Genomic DNA, 24,660 nt, shown 5'->3' with positions numbered 1-24,660 from the left:
AAACCCTAGTTCAATTGTTGGTTAACGACAGACGACACAAACTAAGGCTGGCGGAGAGATCATGGAGAAATTCTCCTTCCAGAACCAACCTCAAGCAGTTGCGGATGACAAGAAGTGCATATAACAAACATATCCGTAGCCCCAAAGCCGATCACTTTAGGTCACAGCTTGACAATGCCAAAAACAGACCGAAAAAACGTATTGAAAACGTCAAACAACAAGCTAACCACTCAACTAACCAACACTCTAAACTCAAGGACTCACTCCCTAGCGGTGAGGAGTTCTCTGCACACTTCATTGACAAGACAGGAAAGAATGACCTAGAACTTCAACTCACCTCACCATATATGCATGATCAGATCCACCCCACCTCCTCTACATGGCTACCCTTGGAGAGCTCCCCTTTTTCTGGCCCTATGGATTATTCTCCAAAAATTGTGTGTTGTGGAATACCTTTATACTACCAGACTATCCTGACCTACTCAAAACTATAACTTTTATTTCTTGTTTACAGCATTGGTCTACCATTCAACTATGCAATTGTTTGTTACTTTATATCTACTATGCTACAAGCTTTTCATTTAGTGCATTTTGTCAGTTTAACTTCTTACATGTTCAGTATTTACACCTTTACCAGCTCATCTTGTCTGGCTCTATGAACAGCGCTCTGATACCCTGGCGGGTCATGTTATATAAAACTTCTCAAATAAATAAACTGATAATTTATCTCTGCACCTTCTGAATGTCTAAAGTGCATTAGGTACTCTCCTTTCCTGAATTACCATTCACTTCCCTCTCACCACTGCTCTCCATTTGCCACTACATGCACCAGTCATCTACTACAAGTCCATTATCTTCCCATTCCATCAATCCATCATTCTACATGAATCATGCTTAGATTTCATTCTTTCATGCAAATCTTAATTTTCCTCTGCTAGCTCCAATCTTCCTCATTCTCTCACCCATACTTTCACCAACCTAACCCTAAAATCCCCTTGGCCTCCCTGCTAGCTTCTCAAAATCCATGTTAACCAAATACATCTAATCCTCGTGCCCTCATTTATTCCCTCTCTCAGCCCACTATTACTCTCCTTCAATATCTGCCTCATTTTATTCTCCCAAAATATAACTTCTAAACTCTGATGACACCATTCATAGTGCACTTCTCTCTTTACGTCTCACAAATCCTGTAAAGTACTGAGCTTGCTTAAGTAAGATAAAGACCCAACCCGACCGTCCTTTTCCTCACTTGAATCTCCTACTTTACTAAGTATACACTAAAAACTTAATTCTCATATCTAGTCATTTTCACTTTTGTAAAATCCTGGAAACAAAATCAATTAACAAGGATAGTCTTACCATCCATCACAGAAGCCTGGTCAAGTGATAATGAGGCTCCTATACTAGACGAAGCACATTCTATTAGTTTATAGTTTGACTAAAAGGTCTGAAGGCAATATAGCAACCGTCCACAAAAATCTGGCTATCGTTATCCAAAATAAAACTGCCTCAGAATGCAAATCAATACTCATCCAATGCTCCCAGTCTCCAAAGTTCACAAATGCATTTCTTGTGATTGGCTGAATTACACCACACAGCTCAGCATTCCCTGTGCCCTTACTGTTGTTGATTGTTGATGCCCCTTACAACATCCCAATCTCTGCATTCTAGGAGATTTAAATATCTGGTCGGACAAGCAGGAAGTTCACCAGTCTAAATGCCTCCTCTATCACTTATTAAACCACTTATCAACTGGTTGTTGAGGCTACTCATAGTCCTGGCTACATTTGCCAATCAGTATATAACTACAATGACATACAGCTATCCAGTCATGTAGACTGAAAACATGCAATTCAATTCAACTTCTCCACCCCAGAATCACCAAAGAACACCATCCCTTTAAACCACATAGATGGCAGACACTTTGGGAAACTTGACCTACCTCCTTCAACAATCTACTATCCTACTTACAGTCAAGAAAAGAATAGTTCAGAAGTTCTACTCAGGGTGACAATTATCCTTAATAGGGTTAACTCACTCTAATCCATATCATTTTCTAAGTTTAAAGCTAATACCTTACCTAACATTACTAAAAACAAATTAATGATTCAGGAACCCCTCCTCAGCATGAAAAGGAGATTCCCATTGATCCTCTTTATCCAAATGATGAATTCCTGCAGACAGTTGTATACTTTCCCCTTCATTCTTGACATCCATGCTTTCATTCTGCACTTCTTCATAATCTCCTTTTGGAACTCAGCAGAGTCCTTATGCTCCACTTTAGAGTTGTGTGTCCTGCGTTGATCCTTTTAGTTACTACATTTTTATTGTTGTTTACACCATGAATCATAGACTTGTATAAAAATAAATATTTAACAATATTCGAGTTAGGAATAGAATTAATTCACTCCACTGTCTTATCTTACACAGGATCAAAATCAGAAAAACAAACAAATAGGAAAAGAAACAATTAACGAAGATCAAGATAGAAGAAAAATTACTTAATTCAAATGTGGCTAGTTGCCAGTCTGTGTTAGTTCTACTCTTACTGAATGATGCTACAGCTTGTTAAAAAAAAAGAAAGAAAAAAAAGCAACTGATTTGGAAGCTCTGCCAACAAGAGGGGTGTATATGACTACTTACTGCCAGAAAGCCTGCAATACCTTACCAGAAAAGCACGCACGCAAAAACATGTACATACGGTATTTAAACCTCCAAGTGTGCTTGTGAGCAATAGAATGTCAACTCACATGAGTAACGTTTGTTGTCATGTACATTCAGGATTCAGTAAATGATTTGGAAAGGATACAGAGTAGACGATGCTTGCTGAAGTAAACTCACATCTTCATCTACAGGGAACATCTCATCATAGTCTCTAATAAACCTACAAACATGAGTGAGAACATTACTAAATGACACTAAAGAATATGGGCATGACACTCGAGGGCCCCATGTAACTCGCAAGCCTAAGAGGTCCCCATATTCAGATAGTCTCCAGAAACACACATTCACACAGACCAAGAACACTCATAACACAGGAGAACAGATCTATAACTTGAATGCTACAGCCACTCATTCACATTGGTGTCCCACGGTCACCCTCAACAATTCTTCGCACCTCAGCAACCTGAAAGTACACCTCTATCACAAAGACACTGCAGTCTCTCACATATGTCCACTGACCAATAGAAACCACAGTTCTCTTCCCCTCTTTCATCTCCACTCCAAAAGGATCCACTAACGGAAAGTGGCTCAGACAGCCAATTGTCCCGCTATGATCATATATCCATGAACAAAACCACCACCAGGAGCATGAGTGGTCCATAATATCATGTAAATCCCAGAAATCCCCTACATACCCCCAAATCCCAATATTCAACACTGAACATTTGAGCCCCATACTCATTAAGAGAACCCAGAGAGAGACATTTACCTTCAAATAGTAGGGCTCCAACATCAGGCGAAAGCAGATTGTGCCATCAACCACCATCACTTCCTCTACCCCAGAGTGAGACACAGTCCTAAGGACCCAGTCACAAGTCCCTTAACACTAACTAGAGAATGATTGCTTGCACACATTTCAGATTAGTTTGTTTTGGCGAACTCACCTCCTTTCTTGCAACAGTGTGGTGAAGATCTCCAGAAATGCTTCTACAAAGGGATGAACATTCTCATAACTAAAAAAAATAAAATCCATAGAACATGTCAGAGCACCATCCATACATGCCATACTACCAACCTTCAATTTATATTCACCACCAGCAATACTGTTCCATGAATGTCCTCTCCACTGATTCAAAGGCGAGAGGTAGCTCGTATCACTACCTCAGCCATGATCAGATTCTGCCAAGAACCCATCCTAGGCAGCATTCTCGCTACCTCAGTCTCATATCTTATGCACCTAAGGAGCCGACTTCTACACTACTCACATTATGCCCTCCTTTATTCCGACATAAATATGACTAACACACAACAATGCTGCTCTACTTATATCTACAGTTTTTTGTTCATGCTCAGGCAATAGCAGCATTTTAACCAAACCTGCCATTTCATTCTCTCACACACATACACACACATACCCAGGTGTTCCTGTCTAGGTTTGCATAATATAAACACTTACACACACGTGAGAGACAGTTATAACAATAATTATAATAAGTGCTTACATCGAGCTACAGATGTGAGAACAGGACATGACATTTCTTTCCCACCCATATGGACTTCCCTTCATTCATTCATGAAATGTAAGAAATATAGCACTGCTCTGGTCACACCTGCTTCCCTACAGATAACACAGGCAATAGTGAGCCATGGCCGCAACACCCCATTCCTATTACTCTCTATGTATTTCATAAACTGATAGCTTTGCACATGACAGAACCTTTGACATTGATTTATGGTCTCTATTCATAACTAACGAGTCATCAAAGACTGCATGTTCCACGCAGAGCTGCTGCGCTCTAATTCACCCAACTTCGTTAACTGCTGGCTGCCTCCAAATATGCACAAGTCTGAAATTATGTCCTCTTCATTTATTTACTGAGGCAGAAATGACAACATTACCCCTTCTGAACTCCAAAATCCATATAGATCAACACACAACATACAGAACTAGAGCATAAACCAAGGATTCAGCAATGACTGCACTGAGTAACACTTAATTGTCTCATTCATTAATACAAAGGCTCTGCCACGACAACTGCTCCAACAATAAGTGTTTCGTTCATTCCTTCATACTGACCGAAACATACCCTGTGGATCAAGATTAGGAGCAGTGCCTAATTCATGCAGATTACACTATCCATAGTCCCGGTCTTCTAGGTACCTCAGACACCTTCCTTCATAGGTTGAGACTGTACCAATGTCTTGTAAATAGAACTGCAAACATCAGTCGGTCAGGCTTCATAATTGTACCTGCTCTCTAGTATGGGCTGCAGACAGGTCTGGTTAATAAGAATATGTGCTATTTCCACCATCTTCCTTCTAGAATGGGACAGCCTTCTCCATAAGTCCATCTGCAAACTGCAAGAAAAAAAAATTGGAAGTCAATATAAATTCAAACCCACGCCCACTTCTCTCTTTAAAGGTCCTCTTCCCATCTTGCAGTATCACACTCCAAATGCTAAAATGCTGTCTGGAGCACAGTGGTAAATACTAATATAAAGGGCTACAAAGGTGTAACCTTGAATCCCAATCATTTAATTTTCAATGAATCCATAAACATCAGAACCCCGCTGCCTATCTGGGAGATACTGCAACAAATTTTAAATAGATAAAATAGTTAATTTTATTACACGTTCTCAAGGAGAAAAGCAAGCTTTTAGGAAGAAGCGCATAGTTGGTTCTCAATGCCAATTTGAATTACATTCAGATGCTGTATAATACGTTAAAGAAATTGGCTTAAAAAGCGGCTTCAGGGGCTGTGGCCTTCAATGTTTGCTGGGACGTGGCCTAACCAGGAATGAAGAGACACAGGGTGGTCCCTGCTGCTCCGCTCCCTGCCGGCTTTACCAGAAAATTATAGCACCCCAAATCAGACCCTTCTTACAGACAGGGGTAGCCAGACCCTCACGGGCTGTCCAGGCACAGCGGAGACCATTCCCGTGTTCCCAGAGGGGAACTGAGATGGACCTCGCAGCCAGAGGCTGTGCCGGGAGGAGCAGAGAAACACCACCCGCCATCTTGGATTCTCGAAGCTGTGGCAGCGACACAGGGAGCTCTAGGAATCCCAGCACCAGAGCACAAGGACCAGATGCATCCAGAGATTAGATCTTATGTGCTAAAGAGGTGACTCCAATGATGGTTGTAAGGCGCTCCTTACCCCGCAACTGCACTCCTCCCCATAGCCAAGGAGCCTGTGACCTGAAGGTCTTCCCTGCAAGAAGAGCCCAAGCCTCACACCGGAACACCCAGACCCTCTGGAACTGAACTGCCACGGCTGAGACCATTCCCTGTTTCCAGAGGGAATGCAGAGATGTACCTCACAGCTGGAAACCACAACCAGCGGAACTGAGAAAAGATGCCAGCCAACTTAAATACCCTAGGCTGTGGCAGCTCAAGATCCTCGAGAAGGCCCAGCCCGGGGCACCAGGACCTTAAGCATTCAGACATTAAGCCTTGTGGGTCAAAGAGGTGACACCAATGATGCTGGTTAGGCGCTACACACCTGCAAAAGCCCTATAGCCACAGGGCCTGCGATATTGAGGAACTTCTGAAAGAAGAGCCCAGGCCTCACACTAAGATGCCTCACCCCTCCTGGGGATATTGGAAGTGAAACTGCTGTGTGACTGGAGAGGAGGACTCAGAATCCAAATAGGTAATCCATGCGGCATCTGAATGCAACACCGGTAGGCTACACCGGCTCTCGCTGGAACTTGGGGTGCATCCTCTTGGATAACTGGTCCCTGCCCTGGCATCACTACCAGCAGGAATCCCCTACACATCCCTGTAACCTCATCGAGGGGCAAGAATGTCGTCTTTGCACAGCCAAAGAACACATTTCACATGAATTACAAACCCCTGGCCTTGGCGAGAACAGGGGCAGCAGCTTACAATGCCCTGTGCCAGAGGGTGCGGCTAATTCACACCATGTCAGACTTGCTGCTTCTCCCCAAAGAACTCCATCTCAACACCAGCAGCAGCTCAATGAAGCACAGTCATTGGCTTGAGCTGAACTGCAAAAGGAGTGACCAATCTTTGAGGACCTGACCCATTGCTCTGCACCTGCCTACCCGGTAGCACCATGGTTAAGGGGAAACAATATAAAGAGGACTCGGTTGCCGACCTCTGGGGCCGCAACCCAACAGGGACATCCTCGAAGCGAGATGACTAAGCAATTGGAACACAGGAGACCATGTCCTCTAGCCCTATCACACAAGAGTACATGGACAGCTTACTTAAAGAAATACTCTCTCAAAATGGAATTTAAATCCTGCCTCCAAGAAGTGAGTAAAGAAGTGGACTACATGGAATGCGCCCTGGATGCTAGATCAAAGGAACAGGGGATGCTCTAGCAACAAACCTGAACCCTGCCGCCTTTCCCAGTGGTGCATACAAATATGCAGTGATGTGGACTGGGGACTATGGGCATATGTTGCAGATATTATGATATGTTTTTGTATTCTTGATTCTTCTGCTACTCCACATTCCCGGGAGATCATCCTCTCTCCCCAGGCATCCTTACACTCAGAGGGCCATACCTCTTTTTGGGGGGGAAGGTTCCTGCAACAATGTAAATCAATCAGGGATGTTGAAATAAGGCCCAGTTGGCCTTGTGTTCTATCAAGTTCTGTTGATTGTTAGGTTGGAGATACATCCGCCAACACAGTCCAGAAAGAATTCTCTTGTAGGAGACTAATCGCCCTGTGAAGGATCAAGCCCCATGCGATGCAAGGGCACACCCATATAGTTTGGGCCCATCCACAGGTAAAAAGGGAGGGTGGAGCCATTTTCTGTAATGTCCATATTGGACTGAGTCAATACTCAGTGTCAAAAGACAAGGAGGACCGCTTCATTAAACTCCATCAACACAAAGGCCAGGCACCCCTACTCCTGAAGACGCCAAAACCCACTAAATCAAGAGAACACCATTTGTCCGGGAACTGCATGTTGGCTTGGATCTGATCCTTTCCGCCCCTTTCCGCCCCTGACGTTCATAGTCGGATTGATGGGATTGATTATCTATCCCGTACTGTTTCGGATCATCAACACAAAGGCCAGGCACTCCTACTCCTGGAGACGCCAAAACCCACTAAATCAAGACTACACCATTTTTTCAGGAACTGCACGTTGGCTTGGATCTGTTCTTGATGGGATTGAATATCTATCCCGTACTGTTTTGGATCATAATCATAATCCGGTCCTACTGGGACTGCGGTGGGTAGATTCCATACCCACATGGAGACATAAGCCGGAATCACTGTAGGACCAGGTCTTACGTGAAACGATCAGGACCAGAGCCATGTAGTCTTATGGGTGAGTTTCAGTGCAGAGTCGGAGGGCAGGCGTCGGAAACATGTTCTCGGTGCCGACCGTGGCCCGGAGGCGGGGGTGTGAACGGAGCCTTCTTCTTGGACTGAGGTGGACTTGGATCTTGGGAGGATCTGTACTCACGGTATGCTGCTCTTGCGGGATTTCTTTGTCCTCCTCGGAGCCAGAGACGGAGACGGAGCCGGAGATGGGATCCTGTTCTTCTTCGATTCCCATGCGTCTCCGGCTTCTTGTTCCGAGTCCTTTCCGAAGAGGTTCGGGTTGGAACTTGCATGTTGGCTCTGCATGTTGCGACGTCGAGCCCAACGTTCGCAAAGCGTGTTCTTGGAGCGGAAAGCCTTGAATGTGTCGCAGTCCTGTTCTATGTGCTCCGGAGATGAGCACAGGTTACACACCTCATGTGAGTCGGTGCGCTGAAACTTTGCGTGGCACCAAGGGCAGAATTTGAATGGAGTCTGTTCCATCGACTGCGAGGCAGACCAACACAGATAGACCCAAAGGTCTTCCACAAGCTTCCCGATAGAAAGAAGGTTTTAGAGGTAAATACGATACGAAGAGGGGCAACATGTGAAACAGAGGAACAGGCAGTCCGCAAAGGCCACAGCAGGGCTTGGCCCACGCAACATTCTCATTGCCTGTATGTTGTATGTATTTTTCTTTTTCGTGTAAACTGTCAAAAAAGCTAATAAAAACAACTTAAAAAACAAGCATATCGGTCTTGCATTAGGGAAAGTTTGAGCTATTGCGGATGCAAATGACAAAGTTACTTATTTGTGGTAATTTTATTTTTTAAATATATCCCAGCAGTAGCTTAAGCAATAAAAGAAAATCCAATCCAACTGTTTTTAGAAATGTTTTCTACCAGAGAACCACTACACTAACTTGTCAGAAATTTTGAAGAACGTTATTATCTAGCCTATCTAGCCTAACTGTTATGCATTTTTTTTATTTTTTTAAGTTATTTTCATTAAACAAACAGCTCATTGTTACAATCAAACTGAAAATTTGTACATTTGGCAGCTCCCAGAGGAAGGGTATATTATTGCATACATTGGGAAAGGTCTGTGAGCCTGGCAACTGTTTGCTGTGGGACTGTACTCTCTTTCTCCCCCGCAGTCGGGTCGTCATCCATCTAGGATCTATACTTTTCCATGGACACCTTATTTTGCCTCATATTTCGTGGCACCCTCTACTTTGGTATTTAGCTTCCTCTGCTAGACAGCACCAATCCAGGTCTTGTTTCCAACTACAGAGCTTTGCTGGTTCCCGTGCCCCCCACAACCTTGCTATGTTGCGCTTCCCTACCACTGCGACTAGTGTTAGTTAGGTTTTTGTGTCTGAGGGCCACCTGTTCTCACCCGTAATGCATAGTGCGTGTCCAGGGGTATGTGAATGTCCAGCACCTCTGACATCACTCTAATCCATTAGTCTCGGATTTCGGGGCATTCCCAAATACTGTGAAAGAAGATGCCCGTCCCACCACACCCTCTGAGGCAATGATCCAGGTCCAACCAGCCCAGTTTGTGACGGAGCGTTCGAGGAGTATATGATCTGTGTAGGACTCTCAGTTGGATCAATCTAAATCTTGCCAGTATGGTGACCTCTCTGGATCTTTGGATTGCTTCCTGCCAGTCGTCGTCTTCCAGTAATACCAGGTCTGATTCCCAAGCTACTCTCAATGGGCCTAAGCGGTCGGGAAGGTTGTTCATTATCTTCCGATAGACAAAGCAGCATTACTCACCTATCATTGGGCTGAGCAACAATCGGTCCTCTAAGGGGGAATAGTCAGCTAGGGTTTCCCTATCTGGTATGTAGCGGCGCAGGGCGTGTCTCAGTTGTAAGTAGCGAAATCGTTTTGTGTCGGCCTTTTGGTATTCAGTATGGAGTTCTTTGAAAGTGAGCAGTCTCCCACCACCACACGTTCCAGAGGGTGTCCTAGCCGATTAGGCTCCATCTACGGAAGCCCATCAGGCGCCCCACATCACCCAGCATGTCTCTCTCCCAGAGTAGTGTGTGTTGAGCAAGTCTCGAGTCTCATCCTAGCAGCTTATTAGTTACAAGCCATGCTTGTGCTACCTCATGCGTGTGGGCTGGTAGGGGCCTATCCTGTTGCCTGCGGTAAAGGGACGCTAGGTACCCTCTGTGTTTCCATCACATATCGGCCGACCCTATATGCCGACTCGGTCTGGGGTGCAAAGACCCAGCCATTGACATTGATCAGCTGGGCCGCTAGGGAGTAAATTCTTCAGATGTCGGGGACCGCCAGTCAACTCTCATACACCCCGTGCTGTAGTCAGCACAGTGCTATGCATGATTTGCCGCCCTCCCAGAGAAGATTCCGTTGTTCCCCCTCGATGGTCCTGAAAAAGGTGTCTTGGATCCTGTATGGGGTATTCAGCAGAGCATAGAGTAGTCGCGGTAAGGCCATCATCTTGAATAGCACTGCTCTGCCTATAGATGCCGCCAGTGCGTTATATCCTCTTGCAGCCTTACCAGCTGGGAGTGTACATTTAGGTTTAGGAATTCCTCGAATGTCCTTGCAATCCACATGCCTAGGTATTTAAATCTGCCATATATCGTCAGGGCCGCACAGTCCGTTGTGAGTAGTGGAATTTCGCCTGCAAGACTAACAAGCATTGGAAATGCAATAGGTCTCGCATTAGAAAAGTTGGAGCTATTGGTCTTGTAAATGACAAATATTTTATTTATTTGTTGGTTTTTCAAATAGCTAAATTGATAGCTTTGTCATTTACAACGCCAATAGTTATAACTTTCGCGAATGTGACACCTATAGCATTTTGAATGCAACATGTTTTGTATTTACGTGACATAGATGGCAGCTCTGGTCGTTAGGCCACATCTCTAGAGAGCAGGAGAGTGCAGCAGGTGTGAGAGGGTGAGTGGGTGTGTGAGGGTGAGGGTGTGGGTGTGTGAGGGTGAGTGAGGGTGTTTGAGGGTGTGTGAGGGTGAGTGAGGGTGTGAGAGGTGGTGAGGGTGAGGGTTAGTCCTTCTTCTACAGACCAACAAAGCAACCAATAGCACCAAGTCGATTTTGATCCCAACAGAATACAAAATATATATAGGATTATTTAAAGATATAGGCGTACAGTTTTTTAAATTCACTTGTAGTGCTCAGTACACTCCAAGTCTTTCAAGGCGCTAGTCCGGGCTATGCCTTCTTTTGCTCTGATGTTCTGTGAAACCTGCTGCAATAATACATAACATACAGCGGCTGTAAGATGGACACAACTGCTCACGTCCTGGTTTAAAAAAAATACAATAATGGAAAAACAGACAAAAATCTTCTTTGCATCCTCATCACAAAATGAGGAACTACATTTTTTTGGGAGGGGGGCGGCTAGAGGGACTATTTCACATGCCGGGAAACAAAACAAAACCGATCCGGGGAGAGAGGGACACTGCGTGACAGCAACCGGCAATAAAATGAATTTCAAAAGGAACAGAAGAAACCAAAACTCCAGCGGCATACCGTCATCTGTTTTGGTCTGGGGATACATTTGCCAATTTCTGCCGACGTAACTGCATCGGCTTGGACGGCTCTGATAAATAAAAAATGCATTGCAGGGCGCTGGAGGGAAGAGAGAGAAGGGGAGGGGGGAGGAGAAATGCGACACGGCGGGCAGGGGAGGGGGCGGAGCGGGGAGAGGGAACAGACGGAGAGAAGGCAGATAAGGGGAGGGGGAGGAGAAATGCGAAGTGCGGCTGACGGAACTGATGTGCACGCGCTTTTAAGCTCAATGCGCATGCGCATTGAGCTTAAAAGTCACGGGCACTGCAAGGAATCGCCACGATTCCTTGCAAGTTGGTTCAAGAGTGGATAAGCCCCCATAGTCTCGCAAGCTCGATGCGCATGCGCATCGACAGGCGAGACCTAAAAATGAGAGATTTGTCCCAGTTTTTCTGATATCCGGAGTAGGTAGCGAAAAGTCGGAGTAGGTTTATGAGACTGTGGAACGTGTGTTTAGTTTTACTCGGTAGAGTAGCATATCGTCTGCATACAGCGAGATACGTTCTTCCCATCCCCCTCCGATGTCTATGCCGCATATTAGGGGGTCTCCTCGGACCCACGCCGCTAGTGGTTTCAGTGCTAGCGCAAATACGATTGGGGATAGTGGGCACCCCTTTTGCATGCCTCAGTGAGGTGGACCCGTTTACCCGTACTCAGGCTTTCGGGTTCTGATACAGGATGCGGACCCATGTGCAAAAGCTCGGTCCCAGGCCCACCCTGAGCAACACCGCGTTTAGATAGAGCCATTCAATGCTATTGAAAGCCATTCGGGCATCCAGTAACATTGGAGTGGCAGGTATATCTGGGTGCGCCGCTGTAGCATGCATTACCCCATATAATCGTCTAAGATTAAGTCTGGTGCTTCTATGGGTGTATTATGGTGAAAATTATAGGGATGAGTTGATTTGCTAACACCTTCGCCAAGACTTTAGTTTCAAAGTTGAGGAGGAAAATAGACTCATAGGAGCCACATTGGTCCTTGGGCTTGCCCTTTTTTAGGATGATCGTGGCCAACCTTAGGACCTCAGGCACATATCCCTCCTAGAGTGTGGCTTGGAACATATCAAGCATCGGTTGTGCCACCCCAGATGCTACGCATTTAAAGAGTTCTCCGGGTAGCCCATTCGGCCCAGCCCCCTTCCCAGATTGTAAGTTCGGAATTGCCTCTCTACTTCTTCCTTTGTCAGATCTCTATCCGGGTCGTCTCTGTCGGCACAGAAAGGTCTCAAAGCAGTTCTCCACTCTTGTCCTCTGATCCAGTTGTTGCTGACTGATAACAGTGTCTCCTAGTAGGATGCAAACACCTCTGCTATGTCTGCTCCGGACCCACGCCTTGTGCCATCCATCACACTAATCTCTGCCACCCAATTACGCTCTTTGTCTCGCTTCTCTAGCCACGCGATGAGCGTATTGGCCTAGTCCCCTAGATTGTACAGCCGCTCTAGTGTGGCATGTCAGGACTTTCAATGTGGTCAGGTGCTTGGTGCCTGAGTTCCCATTCCCTTTGCCCTCCCCCACCCCCGCCCTCTGGCTGTCGCCTGATGTGTCTTGCCTGCAAAGATGGGTGACTGTGTAGATTGTATTCAACTTTAAACAAACATAACCATGCAGTTAATCAACTGGTCTCCCTTGCATTTACCTCCTCCCTGCTATCGAATGTATTTTTTTTTGTCTTGTATGCACGCCAGGACGAGCCTCATGACATGCAGCCGGCAGAGCAGGAATGCATATTGGCTTGTAAGCCACTGCACTAGTAGTGTGTTTAGAGGGGCTGGGCTAGTGCTCAGTGATCCGTTAGTTGCTTTAATTATGGTGCACACAGTGGGTTTAATGTATACTTTTTTAGTCTTTACCCTCCCTCGAAGCTATGAAATGTGCCTTTATCTATGAGTTCGTAAGTGACCATTAGTCCCCGAGAAATAATATGGTAGATAAAGTAAACTGCTGCATTTTATGGGTTCTTAAGAGGGAAAGGGGAGGGGAGGAGAGAGCGGGAGGGAGAGAAAGGAAGAGAGGAGGGGCCCAGCAGCAGCGCTTACTGATAACAGCATTGGCCCCTGTATCTAAATTCATCTGGTAGCAGGTGTGGAAGAATTTTGCTAGAAAATTCATAAATGCTGTGTTGCTTTAGTTTCAAGCTGGTAGCCCTTACAAAAGAATGCCTGCCAGTATATTTGTACTCCAAACAAGGAAATGGTGCTAAATGAACACAGGGTTTATTGCGTGAGACCTTAAAGGTGGCTAAGGGAGGGGTAAGAGCATCTGCAAGAAGGGCAGCACTGGGGGGGTGGGCGAGGGCCACATTTCTGCAACTTTCAGCTCCTCTTTGTAGCTTTGTCTGGGGGGGGGGTTACCTCCTATTAACATAAACTGGAGTGTACTGGGCCGCCGAACAGCATTTGGTGACAAATAATAAACATATTGTAGCAATCCAAGGGGACGATAGGGTAGAGTAGTCGGGGAGTAGGCGTGTAAGGGGGTGGTTCCGGAAGCCCAGTTTGGCACACAGTACTTCCAAAGGGTCAAGGGAGAGCCAGCCCCTAGCGCTGTTCCGACTCGTAAACCAAGGAACCACAACAAACATACGTCACCCCAGCAGGCCACACCTACCTCTCGTATCTTCCCACAGCAAAGCGAGAGGACGAACGAAGGCGGAGCTGACCCCGGAAATAGTGCTCTAACACCTGTGAAAAGGGAGTTGGCCCAGGAAGGAGTGTCTAGGACCGGCGGTGGAGTCGGGAGTCGAGCGGAGGAACAAGCGGCAAGGAGAGACGAGGAGAAGAGCAACGTCGCGCTGGAGATAGCCCGGAACGGAGACGGGATTGAACCGGAGGACTCCGAAGACTGCAGAAGCGAGGAGTGGTGGTGTCCCCTGGAGGAGGCTGTGGAGCGGCCGCGACTCAGGAGAGTTGCGGCGAGGCCGGTGAGTGTCGGAGCTCAGGGGAAATCAAGGGCGGGAACGTGGGAGGAGGTTAGAGGGAGACTGGAGGGAGAAAGGTTACGGGTCGTCATCACGGGCACAGATATTTTGTGACAACATTTCCACTGCACGTTCCCTCACCTACGGGCCCCTATCCTTGCACCTCCTTTTCGTACAGTTTTCCTCCCTTCACCTAGTTTGCCTACCCGATTTTCCTTCTTCGTTTCATTTCCTTTTAAAAAGCACAGTATATAGGTCTCACGAAAGTCGGTTTAACCCAAACTCGTGACACCACTGTTAAACAAGCCTTTGTTGGTTGTGAGAGAGAAAGCCTGAGCTAGGGCTGCACCGGTGAGGTGACGGGTAGAATAACCCCTACCTAGGGCAAGTGACCTTATCACTGACGGCCCACCTTTTTCTCCCTTTTATGAGCCTTCGGGAGGAACCAACCACGGAGGAAAACCCCAGGCAGACCCCATTGAGCACTAGCTCAGAAGAAGAAGGAGACCAGTCCACATGTACAAGCACCACAACCCAGGCAGAAGATCCCTCAACAGGAAAAAGACAGGGCCTATCCTGATAATAAAACTACCACCCTTGGAAAATATATTCAACCTCTGTGTATGTATATTCAACCCTCCCTCCCACAAGGCGTTGTGTGGGTTTTCACCAGAGGAGTGTTGCGCTACTGGTTTGTTTGCAGTGAAGGGGGAGTGGGAGGGTTGGGGGGAGCGGTACCCCCGCATGCCTCCCATGCCTGCTGTCTATTGCCCAGGCAAAAAATAATAATTCAGCAAGAGCATACGATGCCTACGTGCACTTAATTACGGTTTACCACTCGGCAAGCGCAAGCGCTGCCTACGCACACTTAATTAGTGATTACCCAGCCATTATTTACATGGACAAATGCAAAAAGTTCATAAATTAAAGCTTACGTGGTAAACGGTGTGCTCCTTTGCATGCCAAATGGTGCCCAAAAGGCCCCTGAATGGAGCCGCTTTTATCTGGAGCCATGTAAGGCGAGACGCTGCCATTAATTAGAGCGGGGGAGGTCGGTGGGCGTGGGAAACGGGACAAGCTTCCTGAAGACTTTTTGAGCTTTCTGAAGAGAGCAGGGCACCGAGGACGAGCAGCCCGCCGAGGTCAGCCAGAATGTGTTGGAAAAGCTGCCCCACTCTCCCTCGCACACCTCTCATGCCACACAATTAAAAGCGAACTCCACAAGCATATGTACGAAAACAAACTTGCACTTAATTACTGATTTCATAGCAAGAAAGCTGGAATCGTCAGAACCAGGTGGCAGCGGCAATAGGAATACAGGGACCAGGGGGCCAGGACGTGAATTTCAAAAGTAGGAGGGAGGAGTAGGTAGCTGCAGTTGAAGAGAGGGAGCAAAGGGGTTGGTGGAGGAGTCAGCTGCAGCTGAGGAGAGGGAGCAAGTGTGGGCATGCATGCAATTCCTGAGATTAAAGAAGCACAAAGGCAAAAAAAAGAGTGCTCAGAAACTAATAATTAACATAAAGAGTAAAAGCACATGTAACAGGGGCAGTCCTCATGGGAAGTTACAAAAGTAGAAAAATTTAGGAAGGACAGCAAAAGGAACCCATGAAAAAGATGGGCGTTTTTTGAAGCCTATGTTCAAAATACAACATCTTGAAGAGACAGCACAAGCGCTGTCTAGGCGAGACGTAAAAATAGGATACTGAAAAAGATATGTATGATTTTTACGGGGAAGTTCATGCCTCCAACCTTCCCACAAGCCACCTCCTCTTTCCGATTAAGAACAGCAACTTGTAGACCTATTCAACAAATCACACAAGTGGTGACAAACTTCGAATCCTTAATACAACTTCCCCGCCCCCCCCTCCCCCCTTCATCAATTCTGCTAAACGGAAAAATCTAATGGTATTTTGCACCCCTCTCTCCTCCAACAGGACTATCTCCTTGCAGACATTATGTAAATACAGCTTAGAGAGTCCAATCATTAGAGGGTAAAATTATTCTCTAGTGACTATGCACCGACACATGTATGCCTCAAACATTTTAGGAAGCTCTGCTACTAGTAGCTTAACACGTCTGTGCATACCTACCTCCTGTCCTCGAACTTCCCCTTCTTAACAGCAGATTCCAGCTCAGGGACCACCAGCTCATAAAATGATGCCAACCTAAATAAAGAGATAAGGAATGATTGTAAAATGAAGGGTGAAAACATCCAGCCATAAAAAAAGCATGAGCTAGGCATGAAAAAGGGCTGCTCTAATTATTCCTAACAGCCACAAGTCTGTACAGCCTTAGCAATCACAAATAAATAGTTTTACCTAGAGGCCTAAAATATGCCAGAAATATATGGATGCAATATAGCATTGGAGATTTCAAAAACCTTGTGTATCTCAACTTTCCCAATAGTCTCGTGAGATGCTAATTACTTGATGAAAACCGAGTTGTATTGACCAGAAGGAGTTCAGTAATCATTTATATTGATTCCTTATGGACTATGGTGCAGTGCACCTCCAAGCTCTAAATATCTAACAATAAAACACAATGGAGCAGTTCAGGTGTAGCAGGAATTCCGTTCTCCTACAGAACTGTGCATAGAGACCTGGAACCTCGGTGAATTAGGATGGCCCAAAACTCACCTTAGTACCCAAAATCCCCTTACCGAGCTAGCTACAGTGTCTCATTGGTCATAACAAACTCCCAATGCTTAGACAGACCAGAACATGAACTTATATTACCTCAGGTATCGTGGAACACATGAACACTCTTTCGTTATATAATCATCACAAACCAGAACGTGGAGTAAAAGAGGACACGAGCATGTTTGAAATATTTATTTACTAATGCAAGGTTCTCAAACACAGTATCTTGTATAATACTAGCAAACATATTATAAGCAACAAAGTTATCAGCATAGTTATCAGTCCATAAAAGGCGAATGGTGACAGCATACTAAGATGCTGAAATGAATAGAAATTAACAACGTCTAATTCACACCCTCCCTATTTAGCATAGTATTTTATATCTATGAAGGTCTCATTTGGGTTTTAGCAGGGCGGGCCCATACCTCAAAATCTCAGTGGCAGGAGGATCACATCATCTTCCACCAGCTCTCTGCATGCGAAGCACATCAAGTGTGTTTTTGTGCGTTCAGCACAACAATATAAAACTCGCCTAGAACCAGATTTTGGCAGCAGCATGTGTGTTATGTCTATTGGGGTGCGAAGATCAGACCTTACAACAACACTGGGTTAAGTTATCCGTGTAGCCTTCAGCACTCACTGTGCAGACAGAGTGCAGAACAAAACTGATATCAGAGCAATAACATATTATTTCTCTAGTAAATCACGAAGCTCTTCTGGGTTGAAAGCTAAAACAACAATTATGTGTCGTGTGCAAAAGTGAAGCAGGAATGAAAAGGGCGTGCAAACATTTAATAAACTCATGCTAACTTAACACAGTATGTAGAAAAGAAGTAGCTATATGACACCCCCCCCAATGATCAGAGCACTGTCAGCAATCTAGTAAAGTCCAAACCAGGAAGGGGTTTAACCTGAAACCAGAGTTCAATAATAATAATAATAATAATAAAAGAGCTTATAAAGCGCACAGTAACGCCATCACGGCGTGTCCCCGCGCTGGTGGAGCTAATAGCACACCCAGACCTCATTCATAACCCCCGTCCCTACAAAGTGTACAGAAGGGTTTTGAGCCTAGACCGAAACGCCGTCTCACTGCTTTCCAGTCTCATAGCAGGAGGAAGTTTGTTCCATTGCTGAGCGGCTTGAAGCGAGAAAGAACGCCTGCCCATTCTGGCCTTCCTTACCCTCGGAACTGTCAGCAGCCCAATGCCCTCTGAAAGGAGGGCCCTTGGCGGCTCATAACGGCTGACTAAGTCCCGGAGATAAGCGGGAGACCTGCCCCAGACAATACGGTGACAGAACAGAAGGCATTTGAACAACACACGTTTCTTCACTGGCAACCAGTGAAGGGCATCCAACGCCTGCTGCGAGTTTGCTCTCCTCGGTCTCCTAAGCACCAGTCTGGCGGCGGCATTCTGGATGACTTGTAGGCGACCTAAGCATCCCTCGGTGGACCCAAGGAACAGAATGTTCCCATAGTCCAACCGAGAGGTCACCAGCGCCTGCGTCATCGTCCTTCTGGCCTCTAGGGGTAACAGATCTAGTGTTTTATTGAGGGTCTTCAGTACCCCAAAACACTTACCCACAAGGTGCCTTATGTGGCCCTCAAAGGAGAGAGTGGGGTTAACCCATACTCCCAGATTCTTAGCTTCCTCACATGGTGTGGGGGTGGGACCCAGACATGGAGGCCACCATTCTGCCGACCAGCTGTCACTCTTCCCCCCCACAACCCGAACGTCTGATTTAGAACCGTTGAGCTTTAGGCAGTGGGAGTCCATCCAGCCAGCTAAGGCCTGCATACAGGCCTTAAAGTTGGAGGAAGCAGTGGCGGGATTCTGCGATAAAGAGAACAGCAACTGGGTATCGTCGGCGTAGGATACCAATTCCACCCCAAATGCCTGAACCACTTTAGCCAGGGAGGCCATATACAGATTAAAAAGAGTGGGGCTCAAGGCCCCACTCTTTTGAGCTAATCTATTCTCCAACGCATATATGAAGGCCTATAGGGGCCAAGCGTAATTGTTCCAACCTTCGAAAATATAAGTCAATAGGTCTGGGACGTATAAAAAAATTTCACACATAAAAAAAGGCACTGTCCAAAAATATAAAAATGCACGTGCCGATATCAGTAAAAAAACTCCATGGCATCTCACGACAGAACTGAATATGCAAAATATGCAGCCGCAGCTTCCAACATGAAATCACGGTCATCATCCGAAAACAGTTCAGCCATCCAATTAAGTAGTGGAAAGGAACATACGTGCAGCTCCGTCACTGGATCCTCTATTAACATTAGAGAACAACTCGGCAGGTTCTCAAGAAAGCTCGTTGCCAAGAACTCATGCCCTGCTGCGAGTACATCCCAATGACCCATTAGTCCATGCATCGCTGCCAAGGCTATAATCCTTTCGCCAGAGCGAACCAACTCGTAAGCAACTATGGGGCTCATCAGATGATTAAAATCGACGTCAGGAGACACCGTCAAGCAGAGACACAAATCAAGGGCCCAGTCGAAATCGCAGCTCAGGCAATGAAACACAGGCTGGACACATGTGAAATAGGAAAATCGAAACGATAATCCAAACGCCGTGCTTAAAGTCGCAAGCGGCAGGGTGCCATAGTAATCAAGCATCCGGTTGCGCAACAGTGACAGGAGGGGCTCTTCTGCTCCTAATGCAGGATGGGCATCCATGTTTAATAAAACAAAATATCACCAATATGCCTGCAGCTAAAGCCAGCAAGACAGGGAAGCCACCAAACAAACTCGAAAAAATAGAATGAAAGAAAGCAGTGATGACCCCAAATATTTTTTCAAATGAAGTCACGAGACCGCTGCTAACTAATTTAAAAAAGTGAGCAAGGCCGGAAGTGGAGGAGGCATTTAAGATTTGATGAACCAGCTCGCTGCAATGTAAAGGTAAATCAGTATTTAAAAGCGCCTGCACTTCTGTGCGTGTGAAGGACGAATGTTTCTCGGGCCGAACTCAGGGCCACCTCTTTCTGAGACAAAAGGGCTCTTATTCTAGTCATACCATTGAACTCTGCCTTCAAGGTTGAGATGCGCGGCCAGATGGAAACATCTGAATTCCCATGCGTAGGGGGATACAGAACGTTTTTGCAGCACACAACACGTTCCGATACAGTTACCACATAAGCTATGCCAACAATTAAACCACAACACTCCTCGTTATTCAACAGCAAATAACTACCATTTGCCAGAAGTGTAAACGTGGGAACAATTGCGGGAACAGGAGTCCCTTTTAACACACAGGCTAGATTAGGTCGTTCCTGGTTACAGGAACCATGTAACTGGATGTGTCTGTATATTAATGAATGGTCAGGGGACTCAGTGCATTCTTCCCCATTAAGATAAACTTCTTTACCGTCTTTCAGGCACCTATATGTGAAAGGAAGAGACCATGCCTCATGGAGGAAGGCACCACCTAACGGTTCGTAACGCCCTATTACAACATATCGCATACAATTAGAGAATTTGTACAAGGCAAATGGTAATGTAATTAATCCGTGGATAAGCCACGTTGCATCAGTGGCCTCAGCAACAGAGAACGGTAAAGATTCCAACCTCTCAATGTTTAACATGGAAAATGATGCATCTCGCATAGAAAGCATGCGCTGTTTGTCAGTCAAATTAAACGGGGCAAAGAGGGAGGACGCGTTCATGTAATTCCAGGGCACACGGACAGACTTAAGAGTCTGCAGAGTCCACGCAAACTGCATTATAGAACGCAATTGATTTTGGCCATGGTATAAAACAGACACCTCATCATTTACAATATCAACCACTGAAGAAACAATGTTATTCAACGTGTATATTCGGGAAGAAAGCATGTTAATACTGTTATCGACAACTGCAAGCACCTTTTCTAAATTAGCTTGATCAATAGCCCTCAGGCGCTTAGCAGCCTCAATTTGTAAAAGCTTCCAGATTTCATTGTAAACAGCATAAATCCAACGTTTAGATCTACCGCTAGCCGGGCCCTTTATAAAATAATTTAGATCCACATCATCAGTTAGCTTAGATAGATGTAATTTAACAGCAGCTAATGTAGACTGTTGTAACCAATTCTGACATAATTTGCCAACTGAGTATGTGGTAACAGTGTGGTCAGGATCAAAACGTGGATCAGGCCTGACTTGTGTAAAACCTTCAGTTAAACCCATAAAGCAACGCTGGCAAGAGTCAGAGCTTCTGTGCCTCAGCAGCCAACCCTTTGGATCAAAACTGGACACATTAAAGGATGCATTATGTAGTAATGTTTGCAACTCTAGAATCGAAAACTTTGTGAAATTATCCCAACCGGAATATTCTTCCAAATCAGGGACAGCAAGGGTATTTAACTTTTTTGAAGTAGCCAATCCAAAGCACATTGTCTGAGAAATAGTAGAATTAAAAAACAACATGTGATTCGGGATGAGACATGCACGGTGCAAAGCCTCAGTGCCTTGTACCTGGCAACTTTTAGAACCCCAAACTGATTTAAGGTCAATGGTTTCCTTCCATAGCTCGTAGCCTTCTACAGCCAACTTTTCTAGAAAGGACTTCGAATACAATAATTTAGTATCGGTAAGTCTGACTTTGGACATGGGCTTCTGTGTCATCTTAAAATAAAAGGACTCAAGACTTGATTGATTAAAGTCGGTAAGGTAAGTGTACTTCTTCAAAAATGTACTGGAGCTGCCTTGTAATGGTGCTGGGCAATGTTCCCACTGTGTGTAATTTACAGTACCCCTTCTGGAACTTGTTTTATGCAGAAAAGGGTTACCAAAATGTTGAAAGCAAAATAAATCACCATAATTAGCAGACTCTAAATATAAATCTTCAGTATCAAAGGCAGCATAATATTTTAAATCAGAGAATAATGATTCTACGGCCTGAACATTCCAATCATTAGAACGTATGTTTTGTTTTACCACATCCCCCATGTTCACTCTCAGTACATTTGGGACATTAACCACTTCAGTGGGGCCATGAATTTGAAATTTAACTGCATCCCACACAATCCCATCAAGAACCGGCCAAGCTGTGATGTTAACAAAGTTCAAGTCTCTTTTCAGTCTGTGTGCAAAATGTGAAGAGGAAAAGGGGGCCAAAGTTCCATTAAGATGCCGAATGCATGTTCTCTCCTCGACATAGTGTCCATCCATGATACGGAAAAAATAAAACAAAACCAAATGACATAAAAAGGTATACTGAAAAAAGCACTAGCCAAATATGTTTCTTGAATAAAGAGGCATAAATTGCACAACGTGAGGGTTTTGTCGAAGTCACTGAAGCAGAGTCAAATGAGAATCTTGAGTCTGTGGCCAAACGTGTTTGTAAGTCAGGCATCGATAAATCAGCAGGATAGGCATAATCGAGGTCATCAATGTTATTAACGGGGAAAGTGTTCAGTAAAGGATTAGAAATGACAGGCATCTCAAGGGCCACTTCTGGCTCAGCAGCTGCAGTAATGGCCAAAACAGAATTTCTCACCATCGAAGGACAGGAGACTGCCGGTGTCATGCTATGAAGAATCGGCCACCCTGTGTATCTTGACATTGTCAATTGAGATAAACCTGTTCTCCTTACGACCTGGAAGTGGTGGTAATATGACTGTTCTTGTGCCCTTCACTCCAAGAACGGGAACCGGTGCTCGATAGGAAGGACCAAATTCTTTATTGTTATCGACCTTCTCTCGAACCAGTTCTCCAACTTTGGGTGGCCAGCCAACTACCGGGATCTGCAACGCATCATCCGATGTGGAGGGCAAATGTTCCTTAGCAAGACTGTCTCTGGTCTTTTGTAGATCCTGTAAAACATTGCAATGTTCATCTACGTCAAAGGCCGTGGCTTGAGCCACGCAGTCTAGACCGTCGAGGTCAGGGACATACATCTTGATACCAAAGAGCATTTCGTATGCGGTCCGCCCACCCAGAGACCTTCTAGGGAGATTATTAAGAGCACGCTGCACGCCATTGAGATGGGCCAGCCAGTTTCTGCCAGTGCCTATAACTCGAGCTGTCAAAGATTGCTTTAAATCACGGTTCATTCGTTCCACTACACTATTACCCTCAGGTCTGTATGGAGACGAAAACTTGACTTGGACCCCCAACGAAATCATAGCATCCTTATACGCCTTAGAGGCGAAAGCCGGACCCTGATCCGAATGGAAGGTACCACAGGCAAAAATCCCTACAAAGACACGCAAATCCTTAATGACAGTCCGTGAATCAGCGTTGTGATGGGGCCACACCCACACAAAGCGTGTGCATGAATCAACTGCTACTAAGATGTACTTATACGCAGTATCAGAAGAAAAAGGACCGCAGTGATCTAAATAAACGCATCCTAGTGGTTTATTAGAAATGTACAACTATGTCTGTGGCGGACGCGCAGCAGTTGAAGGCTTAATCTGCTGGCAAATGTCACATTGAAGGACATAATCATGCATCTGTTTGTACAGTCCCCGCCACCAGAACCTCTGTTGTAGCTGAGTTACAGTGGCTGAGACGCCCGCATGCGCAGACGCCACACCTTCATGAGCCGCTGTAATCAAAGTAGCTCTGCGATCCGAGTTGGGAATCAAACGTTCGCCAACATCAGGAATTTTCACATAAGGAACCTTATCGGGACTTAAGTGGTATGTGTACTTCGAAGGGAATCCCGCAGGAAATTTACCTCCCTTCTCAGTGGCAGCAACTGCCGCCAAGATGTCATCATCAATTTTACTTTTGGACCATGTAACTGCTGCAACTAAATATTTAGATACTGCTGACTTCGCTGCTTCATCAGCAAGGGAATTACCGACAGCGTGGACTCCCACGCGCTGATGGCCGAGAGTATGAATCACAAACACAAGGGGCAACTGCTCTTTAAGCTCAGCCACTCGGACCCAGATCATTTTATGTTTTATTGTGCCACCCTTGGAATCATGAAATTCATTCAGTATGCAAAAGATTAAGTTCTCATTGTAAGACTGGACACAGTAGTAAGAATCACTTACGATAAGAGTAGTCACCCTAGGATCTGCGTACTCCAATGCAAGCATCAGAGCACGAAGCTCTGCTAATTGTGCAGTGCAGTCTCCAAGTGTCTGCGTGTGCACGACACTGGACTTGAACTCATCGTTCACCATGGCACCGACCACAATGGCGCATGCGGAAACGTAGGCATGTTTAGAGCCATGCGCAACCTGCGCCGAACCATCGGTGTAAATGATGCAATGGAAATCCTCCAGGGGTCGCATTGCTAAAGGAGCTAGATGAAAGAATTCATACTGTAAGTACTCCTGCGACCGCAATGTGGCATCAAAGATAAACGTGACATCCTGAGATGTCAAGGACGCAGCCCATTGTATCCACCAAGGGTGCAGAGCTTTAGAATTAGGTACACTGGCTTTTGTGACTGCCTCCAAGGCAGGAAACGGTGTAACAACCAACATGCGCTTTCCCTGTGACAGGGCACGTTCCTTAAGAATAGCCATCTGCACAGCCGTCAAAACTTTCTCCACAGTGGAAAAGCGCAATTCAGCCGAAGTGTACAAGTGTGACTTGTAAGCAATAGGTACTGTGTCTCCTTCATT

At 45.6% G+C, this 24,660-nt stretch overlaps 1 protein-coding gene across 1 annotated transcript in view; it reads right to left on the bottom strand.

Annotated features, from left to right (window-relative positions):
- Positions 1-24,660, bottom strand: part of ASCC2 (activating signal cointegrator 1 complex subunit 2) — a 364,116-nt gene that overhangs the window by 247,882 nt on the left and 91,574 nt on the right. Inside the window, exons 9-12 of the mRNA XM_086943223.1 lie at positions 16,529-16,603; positions 4,915-5,022; positions 3,609-3,677; positions 2,811-2,884 (exon numbers count right to left, since the gene is read on the bottom strand). Of these exons, the coding sequence (XP_086799349.1) occupies positions 2,811-2,884; positions 3,609-3,677; positions 4,915-5,022; positions 16,529-16,603 (326 nt within the window). The remainder of the gene's footprint in view (positions 1-2,810; positions 2,885-3,608; positions 3,678-4,914; positions 5,023-16,528; positions 16,604-24,660) is intronic.

The sequence above is a fragment of the Lissotriton vulgaris genome, chromosome 11 (genome assembly GCF_964263255.1).
Source record: "Lissotriton vulgaris chromosome 11, aLisVul1.2, whole genome shotgun sequence".
NCBI classification, from domain to species: Eukaryota; Metazoa; Chordata; class Amphibia; order Caudata; family Salamandridae; genus Lissotriton; species Lissotriton vulgaris.
Note: the sequence above shows the minus strand (reverse complement) of the source record. Positions and strands in the feature narration are given on the sequence as shown.